The sequence below is a fragment of the Rhagoletis pomonella genome, unplaced genomic scaffold (assembly GCF_013731165.1).
Source record: "Rhagoletis pomonella isolate Grant_MI unplaced genomic scaffold, Rhpom_1.0 Rhpom_scaffold_00004, whole genome shotgun sequence".
Lineage (NCBI taxonomy): Eukaryota > Metazoa > Arthropoda > Insecta > Diptera > Tephritidae > Rhagoletis > Rhagoletis pomonella.
Window position 1 is genome coordinate 143,074 of NW_023458558.1, and position 15,564 is coordinate 158,637.

The 15,564-nt window shown below is 34.4% G+C and overlaps 1 protein-coding gene across 1 annotated transcript; it reads left to right on the top strand.

The window, feature by feature from the left end:
* The first annotated feature begins 298 nt into the window (after nt 1-298).
* On the top strand, nt 299-8,564 carry LOC118736753 (mitochondrial import inner membrane translocase subunit TIM44). Its single transcript, XM_036466769.1, has 4 exons — nt 299-464; nt 587-664; nt 716-1,259; nt 7,859-8,564. Exons 1-4 carry the CDS (start codon nt 462-464, stop codon nt 8,521-8,523), a joined length of 1,290 nt encoding a protein of 429 aa, XP_036322662.1. The 5' UTR covers nt 299-461; the 3' UTR covers nt 8,524-8,564.
* The last annotated feature ends 7,000 nt before the right edge of the window (nt 8,565-15,564 follow it).

Consider the following 15,564-nt stretch of genomic DNA (forward strand, 5'->3'; position numbering starts at 1 on the left):
AACTCTTGGATCTAGGTTAAAGAATTCAAAAATTAATTAAAAGAAAAACCTTTTTCTGATAGCGCGGATTTTGTTTTACCTTACTAATTTTACCTTTAAGGAGAGCTTGAAGTAAACTTTCCAAAAAAATTTGGTTTTAAAACATTTTTTCAGCACTTAAACCTATAAAATTCGTTGTTTTTATTGAAATTGCCGAAAATGTAAAACCAACCTTACGTAAATAAAAGCTGTTCATTTTAGCTACTATTAGCTCTTATTTTCGATCGTTTTAGCTCCAAACGAAGGGTCTCTGGCAACACTGGTTCTGATCAGATTATTACGTCTGACACTTCAGCGGCATGATTTCTTCAAAATATTCCCTTCATTGGCAATAGCTCGAAATTACATAAATTCATTTGGACATTTATCAAATCATTACTTTCAATTCCATTAAAATTAATAGTTGCACGAAAATTAAAAACATGGTAAGCGAACACAATTTTGATATAAATATAATTGTTGGAATTAATCATGTAATACTTTTAACTCATGGTTGGTTATACTATTCCGGTGCTCGCTTATTTGTGTATATTTGCTTCCATTGAAGAACAAATTCTTGACGTCGCGCGGCACATGTAGCCGGCTTGTGCAAGGCTACAATTTTTGGAGAGGGCATTTAAATGAGGTAAGTTACTGTGTTTATTGCAGAATTTGAATTCTTATATGTAAGTTGCAGCGCTGGTATACGCAACCAAGTCGAAGGCCTGGGTTTTTCTCGAAGTTCATCGACAATTTAAAGTCTGAAATGGATAAAAATAAGGAAATGAAGGAAAATATAAAAAAATTCCGAGAAGAAGCACATAAGTTGGAGCAGTCTGAAGCCCTTCAATCCGCCAGACAAAAATTTAACATTGTCGAGTCTGAAGCACAAAAGTCTTCGAATATTTTAAAAGAACAATTAGGAAGCATAAAGGACAAAGTCAGTGATGCAATTGACGAAGCAAGTAAATCCGATATTGCAAAGAGAGCATCCAAATTTTCTGAAGGTATTTCGAAGACAGCTAAAGGTGTAACAGATACCATAACCGAAAAAGGTGAAAAAATTGGGCAGACAACTGCTTTTCAAGCTATATCATCTACAACGGAGATGATTAAACAGGAAATGGGATCTCAGAGCATAAATTCTAGAGTTTATCGTTCTCCTCTAAAACTACGAAGACGCGTTGAGGTAGAACATGGGAACGACGACCGTGTAGTCGAGCCTAATGTAGATGCCACAGGTAAGAATAGAGTTAAACATTTTTTGTGCACATTATAAAATTGCAAAACCATGAAGTATGTTTATACATACTTTGTGCAGCTTGTATGTAACATGTATTATGCTTACGGTGACTATTCGTACCGATTTTGGCGGGACAGTATCGACTTTGAGAAAATTGTTCCCCTGAATTTTTCATATTTCTTTCTTAGTGCAACAATTGTCTTCCTGTACTCTGGCCCAAAAACAATTTTTCATACAAGCGTGGCAGCACTTTCGTTATCACACATACAGGCCAATTCTTAATACTCCCGGGAAGTTTGTTCTCCGGCAATTTGTTTCGCTCGAGAAATAAATCCCTCAATAATTAACTTCCAGGAGTAACATTTTCCCCGAAAACTTGGGAGGAGGAAATTCGAATTTCGAAAAAGGGTTTGTCACTTTTTTGAGAGCCAACTCCTCCATTATTTAATATAAAGGATCCTGGTGGAATTTTTATTCATGATAGGCGGAAAGGAAAAAGAGAGAAAACCCCCGGGGAGTTTCTGTTCAGAATCGGCCTGATAGAATATAGGGGAGCCACATTTCACTTTTGGGTTCCATGTTTCAGGTGAATTTTTTTTTTCCCGGAAACTCGGGATCACGGTTAGAACCATGATAAAAAAGAAGGTAATTTCTTTACTAAAATTTTTTGATTAGAAAGCAGATTTTTGACATTTATGCAGATATAAACATTAAGCATAGCTGTGCCACACCGGAATTTTTTGAGAGCGGATATTTTTCATGATATAATTGGGATTGCATACAAAATTAATATTTGCATACAAAAAATTACAAGTTGAAAACGGTTTGGGAATCAATAAAAAATACATGTATTTATTAAAAAGCTTTAGATGTTAACAAATATTGGTTTTTCTAACTCAATTACAGTGCCGGACAAAAGTATTGGCACCAGGGTACGAAAATAAACTATATTGTACGTTACTATTTCGTTTCGTTTAATACTTCAACAGTTCGGTACAATAATAAAACAAAACGGCTGAGTTTACTTTGGCGATAGTGCACTGCAGTAGTTTAGTAGTTACTAAGGCATCTTATACCGGCACTCGGGATCCCGACTCCCGGGAGTCCCGAGACGTTTTTGAACTCACGAAATCCCGCGATCAAGCCCTCGGGATCCCGGGATAGAATTTAATTTACTACCAAACTAAAATAAAACGACATTCAGACGCTGTAATGGCATACAAGAATAATAAAATGCAACCCTACAAATAATCAAATAATAGCCGTCATCGATTCGCCACTCCTCGCTCGCTATGTTTGAGTTCCGGTCGCTTAAAGAAGAATTTTGCATGTGAAAGCAACAACAAAGTTAGCTAGCACGGATAGACGATAGCGAGTTTGGTTATACCTCATTGAGTTCGTTCGTTTCCCCACTCGCTAACTGTTGGCGAATCGATGACGGCTAATATATTACAATTCTAATACTACTATTATTCGGACACCAAATTTGGTGTCACAATTTCAATTGGCTTCATATTTTTCCTTTTTTCTTCGGATATACATACATATGATCTGTCAAATTTTGGATTTTTTCGTGATTCTGACTAAATACTTCTTCAAATTTTTATATCTCTGGTTCTGTTCATCGCACAGTGGCCAATTTTTCGAAAAAGCGAAGTCGAAGCGTGGTACAATTGTAATCAAACCTTGTGTATTCGTCTTTATTTTGGTTTTAAATTTCACCACATAATTTCGAAATTCAAAATGGCGGATCCATAATGGCTACTGTGTACGCTTAAAATAATCAGATTTTTAGCAAAACTGAGGTAGTTAATCATCATCACATCAAAAAATAAGAAACAAACAAGTTTTTTGTAATAAAGTCGCCCTTTGGCAGGCAATGGCAAATCCCCGAGTGTAACGAAGAACAGCTTCTCATAAAAATAAAATCCCCGTTCGGATTCGGCGTAAAACTGTTGGTTGTTGTTGTTGGTCTCTCCCCTTTGTGCGCCAACATCAAGGCGCACGCCACAAATCGGAAGAGAAGCTCGGACAAACACTAACGAGGTCTTAATGTTTGTTTCTAAAAATCTTGATGTTCAAATTTACACGGGAACTGCGGGATTTTGAATGAATCAATAAACAAGACATACATATTTGTTGGTACAGGAATATATTTTTAAGATAACAATTTTATACACCGTCAGACTCGCAGTCATCTGAAGTATCCAAGCTTCTATATATATTTACTGATGGCAAATCCGCATCCGCATTTACAACAGTTGATAATGATTTAATGGCATCTGACGACAGTTTATGATTTTTTTTGGTGGGTTTAAACGTAAACTTGAAATGACAGGGGCCGAGGATACAAGCAGCCGATATTTTTTAATACATATCCTTATTCCTTGACTCTTGGGTTTCCTCGGAAAGTTACCCAATTGCCAGGGGTGCCCATTCAATAATGAGAGGCCCATGGATGAGCACTCTAATATAGTAGTACTTTCTGACATCCAATCTTTAAAACATCAAAATCTTGACAGAAATATTTTTTTACATAATTTAAATCAAGGCGAATTCATATAAGGTGGTATCGATTCAACAAATACAACAATTACTTGTATTTTGTTTTTGCTTTTAGCTGGTGATTGTCAAATTTCAGCTATTCTTCTCCGAATGAAAAAGGGCGACAGAAAATGCAAACACTCTCACGTTTTCACTCACTCACTAGCAAAATATAAAATTTTGACAATCAAACGCTACACACAGCTGATTAAACAACACCACCTTATATAAATTCGCCTTGATTTAAATCTTTTAAACAAAAAAATTAAGAATCGCGTATAAAAACTGATGTCCAAACTACAGTGGCGGCTTGTGGCAGGTGGTTTTAGCCAAGGTGGATGAGAAAAACTTTAGTATATATGAAAAAGAAAATTAGACCGCTAATCTTGACCTTTCTCGTAACTATTTTCCTAATCCATAATATAATGAGTAAACAAAAAAAATCAATCCGTGAATATAGAGTAGAGCCCTCCTAACAATATAAGATGGTTATGCATACGAATGCACCAATTTTTTTTTAGTTTTGGCCAGGGTTTTCCACAAATTGGCCACTGTGCATCGTAGACTCTTCATTGTTGACTCCCATAAAAGAAACCACCTCGTCATAAAAAAAAAATAAATAGTTCTTAAAAAACTCCCAATTTTTGAAACATGTAATGTGTAATTTTAAATCCCAAATTTACTGGTCTTTACTATGCAAATCAACTTAAAAAAGTTCAACTGTTAAAATGACTTCGACTGCAATATGAATAAATTAAAAATTTTTAGTTTTTAGTTTATTCAGTTTGTAACTAGCTTTTTAAACTGATATAAAATAAAGATATTTATATTTATTTTCTTAAAAACACAAATTTATTTTTATTTCTAGTATTCGCACTAAAGAAAGACTGCAAAACTAGTTTGTTAGCATATTTTAATTAATGGTAATTATATCCCGAAATATCCCGGGATCCCAGGATTACCAATTTAAGATCCCGAAACCCCGGGATTCACAAAATGGTCCGGGATTGGATGCCTTAGTAGTTACAGGCGAAACAACAAACGAAATTAATCATTCAGAGAAAAATATATGTATATATGTACACATATACAATAACTAAACACAAAACGAATGGCTGCATGGAATAAAAAAAAAAATGTTTTTTAATTGATGTTTTTTAATTGAATTGGATATGAAAATTTACAGAAAAAAATATTTTTCACATAATTGAAATGTTTGCATACATATAAAACGTACCCTATGGTACAATTGTCACAAACGAAAATCAAACGTTTCTCGTTGGAGAAAATGACAGTGAATCTTACAATTTGTTTCTGACTATGTACAAAACTGTACAAAACCACAAATGATATGATGATCGATGAGCAAATGGGAATTGTTTTGTACAGTTTATTTTCGTACTCTGATTGGCACAGAGAATTTTTCGCAATCTCTGCAAAGTTTTTTATTCTACTTTATTTTCGATAATTTTTTATAAAAATATAGTTCGTCCTACACCAAAAAACACAAAAACTAAATCTCAAAATTTTGAGTAAAACTCAATAAATTTGCATACTAGTTTGCAACTTTCTATTCAGATAAAAAAAAAAAAATCTAAATACATATGCAGTTTTATAGCCCATCTAATTTTTATATAACAACCCAGTAGATAATTTCAGTAGTTAAAAGCCCTTCCGAAAGGCCTTCCTGATAGTCAAGAGGCCTTCCACTCTACATTTCTTTCTCTTTTCTTTTTTGTATGGAGTGGCACAAATTGAAGGGCTTATTTCGCTACCCATGGAAGGCCTTCCAGAACGGCTTTTATAGAACGTACTTCAGAAGGCCTTTTGCAGGAGTTCTTTTAAAGTTGCTTCTTTAGTTTATAAAAATCATACATTTTTGAAGTACTTCCTTAAGGTTTATATCAAATATGTTTTATTGCAGCTTAAAATGTTTATTGAAATTAATTTGTAATGCTAAATAATATTAAAATAAATTTATGCATTCGCGCAAATTGTAAATGGGTTAGCCCTTCTAGAAGGAATGCAAGGAAGCACTTTTTTCAGCCCTTCTTGGGTAGGCCTCTTAGAATGGCTTTACTTAAGAAGGCCTACGCAAATTATCTTCTGGGAAAGTGCAAGCTTGGAATTGCTTAAAAATCGTGGTGATTTTTGGCAATTTTTTTCACTCAGATTCTTCCATACAAAGTATGTACATATGTTCGACAATTATTTTTTGTATGGAGAAAATGAGCGACACCTTCCACTAAAAAAATTTCCAAAAGTCAACGCGATTTTTTAGATACTTCAAACTTATATTTATTTAAAATATAAACAAGATAAATAAAATACATATGCGCCTTTATGGAATTGGAAATTAGTAAAACTTCTCGCAAAATTGCGATACGATCATTCTTCTGTATTACCCCTGCAAACCATTTTTTCAGAGTATTGTGAATTGTAATTTAAAATAATTCGTAAAGATCTCATCCGATTTTTTTCGGAATCTCCTAAAATAAAATAAACTGTGCACACTTCGATTCTTTAACGAAATTTCGGAAGAAAATCGATAGGCAATGAAAATAGTGCAGCTATATGAAAAATTTCTTGCATATTTTTTTCAGAATTTTTTTATTTTTCGTACAGAAATTTCTTTATCGTTGATCAAGAATTTCTACAATTTAGCTTAAAGGCATCCACACACCTATGCGCTTCTGTCGGTGAGAATCTGTTCCGACAAAAATTACAACAATGCCGTTCGTAGTTTTAAATGAGGAACCTCACACTAGGGCGATTTTGCTGCAGCGATTTATTCGAACATTCACATTTCTTCTTTTCGTCTCGCCAAAAATTGTAGACCCACTCGTTCGCAGAACTAAAAAGATTAATAGACCGGCGTTGTAAAATTTAAAGAAAAATTAACGTAAGAGAACAAAACATGTTCAGCACACTCAGCTACCTTGAAAGTATCAGATAACACCTCGAAAAAATTTGCAAAGTCCGAAAATTTAAAGCGGTACGTTTTTTAAATACAGGCATCAGCCACGCATCTAGATTCAGGTTCAATAATTTGCCGATATCTCGAGAAGTAATGCACGCAAAATCCTCTGCGATGACTCATTTTGTTCGCTAAGGTTATGGCTATATGTATCATCATTGACGTAAAATCAAATAAATTTTTTCCAAGAAATAATCACATTTTAAAGTTCAATTTCGGGTTTTTTTCTCGTTTTTTTTTATTATTTATTCGTATTATCTAAAAAGGTAAGAGCCGGATCGAAAAAATAACTCTCCTAGTGCATTCAGCGGCCTCGAAAGCATATTATAAGATCTTACAAAACTTAAATTTCCAGAGGAATTTCGCGTGCGCACGGATTGAAGGTCGAGTAATTTTAAGCAAAACAAAAATAGACTTGAGCGACCTCTAAATTTTATTATTTTTTTAAAATCAAGTTATGTACTTTCATTTTTTTCATTAAAAAAAGGATTTCGTGGACCACTCTACTCTGTAGCATCAAAAACGGTGCGGATTCGCTCCGACGGAATCGCACAGATGTGTGGATACCTTAATAGTCCATGAAAATTCCACACTACCTCAACTTCAAGGCCCAACATCTCAAGAAATATCGATGTTAGCGATTTGGTGTTGCAAATTGAATGTACAAGTACGTCATTTATATTTTTGAGATAGGAGCAAAAAATGCTGGTGGGAGTAAGGATTACACCGCAGTGAACACTTTTGTTTTGTGGAGCATTCAATTCTGAAGAGAACCCATCATTGACCAAGATTATACCATAAAATTCCTCTGAGTTGTAGACTTTTGAAGAAAAATACTCAAAGTTTAAGTGTATTTTATATTGGAAATCTTTGCACGCCTTGAGCGAGTACTTAATGTTAATATTAAGGGTTCAAATTTTCAGGGTGTTTTTTTTAGGCGTTTTCCACTAAATTTCGAGGTAGGAGTGACAAAAAAAACACCCCAATATTCATACAAGTATTTGAATTAAGATTAACTTAATTTTGACCAATAACATTCAGAACTTCTAACTTTAAGCAATTTTTAATCCTTCCAGGTGTGGAACTACACAAGGATTCGAAATTCTACCAATCGTGGGAAAATTTTAAGAATAACAACGCATATGTTAATAAAGTGCTTGACTGGAAACTTAAATATGATGAGTCAGAAAATCCTGTTATACGCGCCTCTCGCCTTTTGACCGATAAAGTTTCAGACGTTATGGGTGGACTTTTTTCGAAAACAGAGCTTTCTGAAACGCTCACTGAACTTTGTAAAATTGATCCCAATTTCGATCAAAAACAGTTTCTTCGTGATTGTGAGACTGACATAATACCGAACATCCTAGAAGCGATGGTTCGTGGAAATTTAGACATTCTGAAAGATTGGTGCTTCGAAAGCACATACAATATTATAGCAACACCAATAAGCCAAGCAATAAAAGCTGGTATGTACTTGGATTCAAAGATCCTGGATATCGAAAATATAGACTTGGCAATGGGCAAAGTTATGGAGCAGGGTCCGGTGTTGATAGTAACCTTCCAGGCTCAACAGATTATGTGCGTTCGTGACCGTTATCACCAAATAGTGGAAGGTGATCCTGATAAAGTCATGCGCGTGAATTATGTGTGGGTTCTATGCCGAGACCCAAACGAGTTAAATCCAAAGGCAGCTTGGCGGCTTATGGAGCTGTCCGCAAACAGTCAAGAACAATTTGTATAATAAACTTTTACATGTTAGCTTTTAACATTTTCACACTTTAATGCCAACATGTCACGAATTGTTTCTAGGTAATTACATAATTGTTTCCTATATATGTAGATACGCATATGTACATACATACATATATTAGATGGAAATAATTTTCGGTTTTCGCTAGCGAATTTTCCAAAAACATTAAAGCATGAAGAGGTAGGTTGTAGCAATAATTTCTTGTTACGTTGGGCAAATTAAGTTAAGTTATTAACCACTTTGTATATAACTAGTTTAAATTAATAAAAAATAGTATAGTATTTCGATTATAAAAAATTTCGGCACCGTTTTAAATAACTTTTTTGCATAACTTTTAAATCATGTCCGAGACCTCTTTATCGCATATTTACGAATAATGGGTTTGTTTTTTTTTTTTTAATTTTCGGGCTAGTTTCGGGCAAATGACTGGAAGAATGAAATGCTCTTACAAAAGTGAGTAAACTGCCCAAAACCACGAGAACGTAAAACCAGGGACCGAAAATAATCGTTATCATGAAGGATTTTTATTTAAAAATCATTGTATAATCGTTATTTTATGATTTATATTTTTTCAATCAAAAATAATCGTTATTCTTTGATTTTTATTTTTTCAATAATTTTTAATCGTTATTTTATGATTTTTATATTTTCGATCAAAAAAAATAGTTATTTTATGATTTTTATTTTTTCGATCATTTTTAATCGTTATTTCGTGATTTTTATTTTTTCGATCATCTTTAATCGTTATGTTATGATTTTTATTTTTTCGATCATCTTTAATCGTTACTTTATGATTTTTATTTTTTTGATCATTTTTAATCGTTATACTATGATTTTTATTTTTTCGATCAAAAATAGAAGTTATTCTTAGTTTTTTAATGTGTAAACTGAATGTGCACAGATTTGACTTAAAAAAAGTTTTACAAGGCATGCATATGTACACTAGGATGGTCCAAAAACAGTAAAGTCGGAATTGTAATGCTCTCACCCCCTAGGATTGTTCTATATCGAAAAAAGTATACCCCTACTTTTATACTTTTCATGAGCATGAAATGGTATTATAATTAATACGATTAAAAATGATCGAAAAAATAGAAATCACAAAATAACGATTAAAAATTATCGAAAAAATAAAAATCATAATATAACGATTAAAGATGATCGAAAAAATAAAAATCTCAAAATACGGTTAAAAATGATCGAAAAAATAAAAATTATAAAATAACGATTAAAAATTATCGAAAAAATAAAAATCATAAAGTAACGATTAAAAATTATCGAAAAAATAAAAATCATAGTATAACGATTAAAAATGATCGAAAAAAAAATCAAAAAATTACGATTAAAAATGATCGAAAAATACAAATCACAACATAACGATTAAATTTTGATTTTTATTATAAAAATCATAACGGTTACGGTCCCTGCGTAAAACACATATTTTGTGCCCGAAACTAAACGTCAAATCTCACAAAATTATAAATTTAAGATTTGAAACTCGCCCGGGAAAATAGGCTGGGCGATCTCGGGCTAATGAAAAACTAAATTTGCTCTCTCAAAGTGCCACTCAACAGCTCGAGAACCAACCAAAGAAACATAAAATGGGCACTTTCGTGCAGCAAAAAAAAAACAAACGTAATCAGCCTCATTGCTTAAGTCGTAAATTAGGCTAAGGGCCGGTTGCTCAAAGCCTGGTTGACACTAATCCCCGCTTAAACATCGTTATCGACATTACCGACACCGTGGTATATGCATGAAGTCGAAAAGGTCGATAACGATGTTAACCGAGGATTAGTGTCAACCAGGCTTTGAGCAAACCGGCCCTAAATTGTACGCCTCGACAACATCTGCATTGTCGACTGTCGTGCTGAAATAAGTAAACAACGAAATTCGGTGAAAACTATGCAGTGCTGCCAAGTTTTTCTGTTTTAATACACTAGTCGAGTGGAAATTTTAGGCAATGACGTGAAATTTTCGATAGGATTCGACTCTCTAAAAACGATTTGCATTCGACACGACTCTCGCAATGAGGCTGAATATCAAATAGACTCCATTACTGTACATCAGCATTTTTGCAACATATTAAGAATGAAGACTGAGCAATTTAGTAGACAAGAAGTCTGAGCCTTCATGGCAATACCTCCGACAACGCAGAGAGGCCAGAGTAACAAAGATCTTGAAACATTCATCATAAAAATATTTGTGTAGTCTATCCAGAAGACGCTTTTAATCTAACACTCACCGTTCGCATGAAAAATGCAAGAAACGGGCCTTCGTGGCCTTTGACCTTGAACATTTTTTTTTTAATCAGGATCGGTGGGCAACTTTGATATTTTAATTGTAATACCGAAAACCTGTACACATTTTGTAACGAAGCATTTTAGCGGCCCCGTTGTTTCTACAGTGCTGGGGCATACTCGCCGTGTCTGCAATAAGTTTATAGTTTCGTGGCCTCTTACAAATCGTACTTTATTTCGTCATTTAGTGTTTTCTTAACTATTACAAAAGCGTATAACTTTTGTCACTGCTTTTATAAAGAAGCAAAAAAAAATATTTGAAGCCCCTTATCGAGAAACTTGGGTCCGGTTTAGTTATTTTTACAATGATTTTCGGTTGTTGTGTACAAACGCATAACCCGAATCCAAATACTTTAACATACACGTGTAATCAAAGGATTCATATTTTATTTAAGATAAATGTTTCAAATTTCCTACCACTAGCTTATTAATAAATTCGGCACTTTTGCTAATTTCGATGTGGGTTCTGCGCAAAAATACTGTGGATGACGTAGCCGGAGTGATAAGCACAAGAAATGTTGTATAGCATCGACATGCGGAAGCCCCTCTTCTCCGGCAACACAGAAAGGCGAATTCTACTTAGTAAGGGTTATAATCCCTAAGCGCGGCCGAAGGCAGAATCAAGCGCAATAGGTGGTGGACCTAACAAAGTGCGTGTTTGCAATGGCTTGGAATAAGCTGTTATTGCATTAACAGGATTGGGAACCAGTCCTTCCGGCATAGGAGGAGTTTTGGTTTGTGGTTCAACATTTCAACCAGAAGCTGACATAGATGCGCCCATGGTTACTATGACCGACAGCTCCACATGTCTTTGTGAAATCATTCCCATAGCGTGCTCCTATTCCGTTGCAATAATTGCAAATGCAATAGAATCCATAGTTTCCTCCAAAATATGTAAAATCAAACAATTTTACTATAAATAAGCACTTCATGAGTGTTTTTTTTAATTCCTTTCCACTTTGTTTTCCTTCATTCAGCTATCTTCGAAAAACAACTGATAGCTGGCAATGCTGCACATGTTTCCGCAAGGGTTGCAGCATGTGGATTTTTCGTAGCTTATCTACGAATTACGAATTACGAAAATTCGGGTTCTAGAATAACTCTTTCCAGCCTGTACACGTATACATTTAAATTCGGTATATTCAATGACAGGGACACTAACTTCCTCGATCGATGAATGCACCGCAAAAAGAACACCACCGCCGATTCTGCCCTCGCGGTCACTCCTGTATATTTGATATTCATTTGGAAGAATTTCGGAATTAAAAATATGAGGTTTGGGCCATGTTTCGGATGAAGGAAATAATATTATAATTGCAGTCAAAACCTTTTAAATATGTGTCAGTTAATTTGGTATTCAAACCTCCAACGTTTTGATAGTAAATTTAATTAGACTAGCGAGTTGGCTTTTGAAACCGAATTAAGATTAGAAAATTTCGCTATTAGGTTTATTAGGTTATACTCATCATTTTCAAGAATTGACACATGTATTAACAGGGTTGCATCGGAATAAATTCTGTTTGAAAATGTGTTCGATCGACTCATTTCTTGTGTTGCATATAAACACTTGCATTTCAAGCGAGCTACGCTGACACGAGTTAATTCGATACCCCCGTTCTCTCAATTCGTCGGCCGTGATTTTTTTTTTAAGTTTGCCAACATTTTAAAATCACATAAAATTGAGAGTAAAACAAATGAATTCTTCAAAGTTGTTGTTGTTTGAGATTGAAAATGAGAATGTGTTGTGAGTTTGTGTTTAAAATTTTAAAATTAAATTACTTGTAAACGTCAAGAATTTGAAAAATTCCTCCCAGCGGTTCTACCCAAGGTGTATTAGGCATTCAGTAAGCGGTCTCTAGTCACTAATAGTAACTTTTGGGTGATGAACTTGGATTTGGAGACTATTTGGCATTCAGTACGCTGTGTAACGTCTCTAGTCTAAAAAAAAAGTCACTAATTTGTCAGCTGGCTAAGAGCAGGTCTCAAAACTAAAAATATGGAGAAAAAGTTAGTTGCTTTCCATTTTATTAAAAAAACGCGAATACGAAGCGAGGAAATTTGTTCAATAAGAATTTCGTTAGGAAATAAACCAAAATGCTCTAATATACAAGTCCATTGAAAAAAAAATATATATAAAAAAAATATATATTTTTTTACATTAAAATGTAATGATTATTAAAAAAATTTAACTAATAAAAAAAAAGAAAAAAATACTAAATAAAAAAAATAAAAAATCCTCTACGCCCGAGGAGTACTCGAACCTGTACCCTCTCGACCGGCAGCCTAATGCTTTGACCACTCGGCCATTGCGACTCTTCGGGCGGCGAGGCAAAGGCATACATAAACACTGTCAGTTGACTGTCTGTGTTTGTTTTCACCACATATTTTTGGTGAACTTTTTGTGACTATCCTACTGAATAGTCTAATTGCTAATCTCAAATTTAGTAACTTGAGATGAGACTGAATTACGGAATCCCAGGGTTAATCGCTAGAAAATCATTACGAGGAGGTAGAAGACGGTGCAAAAAAACCGAGAAACATCAAAAACGCTACAAAAGCTTTTTTCTGAAAATCGATTACAAATAAAAATAAAATGGCTGATTAGGTGATCTTTAGTCGTTGGTTCATGTATGCATATCATTTATAATAAGAATAAATAAAGAAAATGTGAAAAAGCTGTGGTTTTAGTACATTTAAAGTTTTTGGGGCGTCAATTGAGAATTGTCAAAATCGACGAAACCAAAATAGCGGTTTACGAAACGCGTCAACTTCGTTTGCTACGGCGTGCTTGACCCTATGAAAGGTCTTAACATAAAATCCCTTAATTCCATGTCCCCACCGTAGATTAACCACGTAGTTAAGGCTGTTGAGTTGTTTATCCCGTTAACCCACTTGATTTAGCGTGGTCGAATTGTCAAAAAAAAAAATTCAATATGGCGAAATCAAATCGTAGCCAAGTTTTCGCCTTCAAATTCTTTTCATTATTTCACCCTATGAAAGGTCTAAACATAAAATCCCTTTAACACGGTGCGAGTGGGACAAATAGCGTCGTTGGCAAATTTTCCCACGCTTAAAGGAATTTTCCCACGACGTATACATTTGGTTCACACAATCGCTGTCAAAATCGCAGCTGGCTTCAGCGTCGGCAGAGTTCACACGAACGCTACTCGTTTAGACAACCGACAAAAACTCTTCAATGGGAATATCGTAACGCCATTGCAAAGAATTTATTGCAGCAACAACAACTAGTGTTGCCAAGTTTTGAATTTGAAGACGCACTAAAACCCAAGAAAATCGCCAAATTTCTATTATAGTATTTAATGGTCTTTGAATTCGTTGAATTTGTGTCCAGCGTTGCTGTTGAATTGAATATTTTTTTTTTATTTTCGTGACTGTTAAATGTTATATATTTCTTCGTTTTGCTAAATTTTCTTTCCTATCAAACAAAAGCAAAAAGAAGAAATGAAGTTTCATGAACTATGCGGTAGTTTGAATCTACACTGCAGTCTCTTATGATTTTGTAAACTAAAGGACCATAGGGAACTTTTCTTTCCGACCGCTTAACACCAAAAACATGACGAAATTTGATTTCCCGTTTTAGTGTGTTTTATTTGAGCGCCTACTGTTCAAATCCCACCCGATTTCGATTATTCTCTTTATTCAAAAGGTTCGTTAGATAATAATTTAACTGTTAGGAGATGCTGTTGCTTTTTTGATTAGTCTTACAAAAATATAACAAGTTTAGCACAAACTAAAGGTGTAAAGGTCGATTCCTGGTCCCAGCAATGGCGAATTACCGAATGTAATTCTGGCATGATTTAAAGTGCTGCCATATATTATGTTGGTAAACATATGATCACTCGCTTATGACCATGATACAATAATAAAAGGTGGTATCAGTTGTGACAGCTCGATTTAATAGTGCCTTAGCTCAGTAGAATTAGAAGAAAAATGGGAAGAAATTAATCCACGTTTGGGGGAAAAATATGAAATTTTAGATTTTCTTCTAAACAAAATTTGCTTTTTTATAACATATTAGTAATGAATTGAACTAAACTAAGATAAAATACCTTTTTAAGAAAACAAAATGTGTATACTGAGAAAAAATGAAAAACATTCAACTATACTATTAGGCAAGAATTGTTAAAGAAGTAACACTGTTACACCTAAGGCAGTCAATATGGTGGAATTGGAGCGAGAAGCTGCCAGCCGATAACACCTTGTATTATTGCATCATGGCTTATGATCAGCCATGGGCAGAGAACGAGCACGCGCTTAAATAGCATAATCATCGCGTGAGCGTATGCAAGCAAGAGCGTAACGATGAGAACGCGACAGCATGCAAAACTAATTAAGCACACTAACACATTATCACTTTTGGTTTGTGGTAGTGCCCACGTCTGCTTATGATTAGGTTCTTTCCCGTACGCAACGCGGGATCCCGCAGGTGACCAAAATAGCACAGAAATCATTCCCCCATTCAATAAATGGGTAACAGAGCACGAAAATTGGAACGTATTGGATCGCAAGTGTCTTCTTCCTGCCCGAAACAGCCCGGACTTTTTCTCCGGGTAAAAATGAATAAAGTGTCAAAGTGCATATCAGCTGTTTTGTGTTTACATGATGCCTGCATTTATTTGGTGCTTTTAAGGAATACTGAATGGCCTGTTGATGTATTTTCAATCTTCATATAGTTAAAATCAAATTTGCGAAACCAAAATTCAATTTTCAAGTG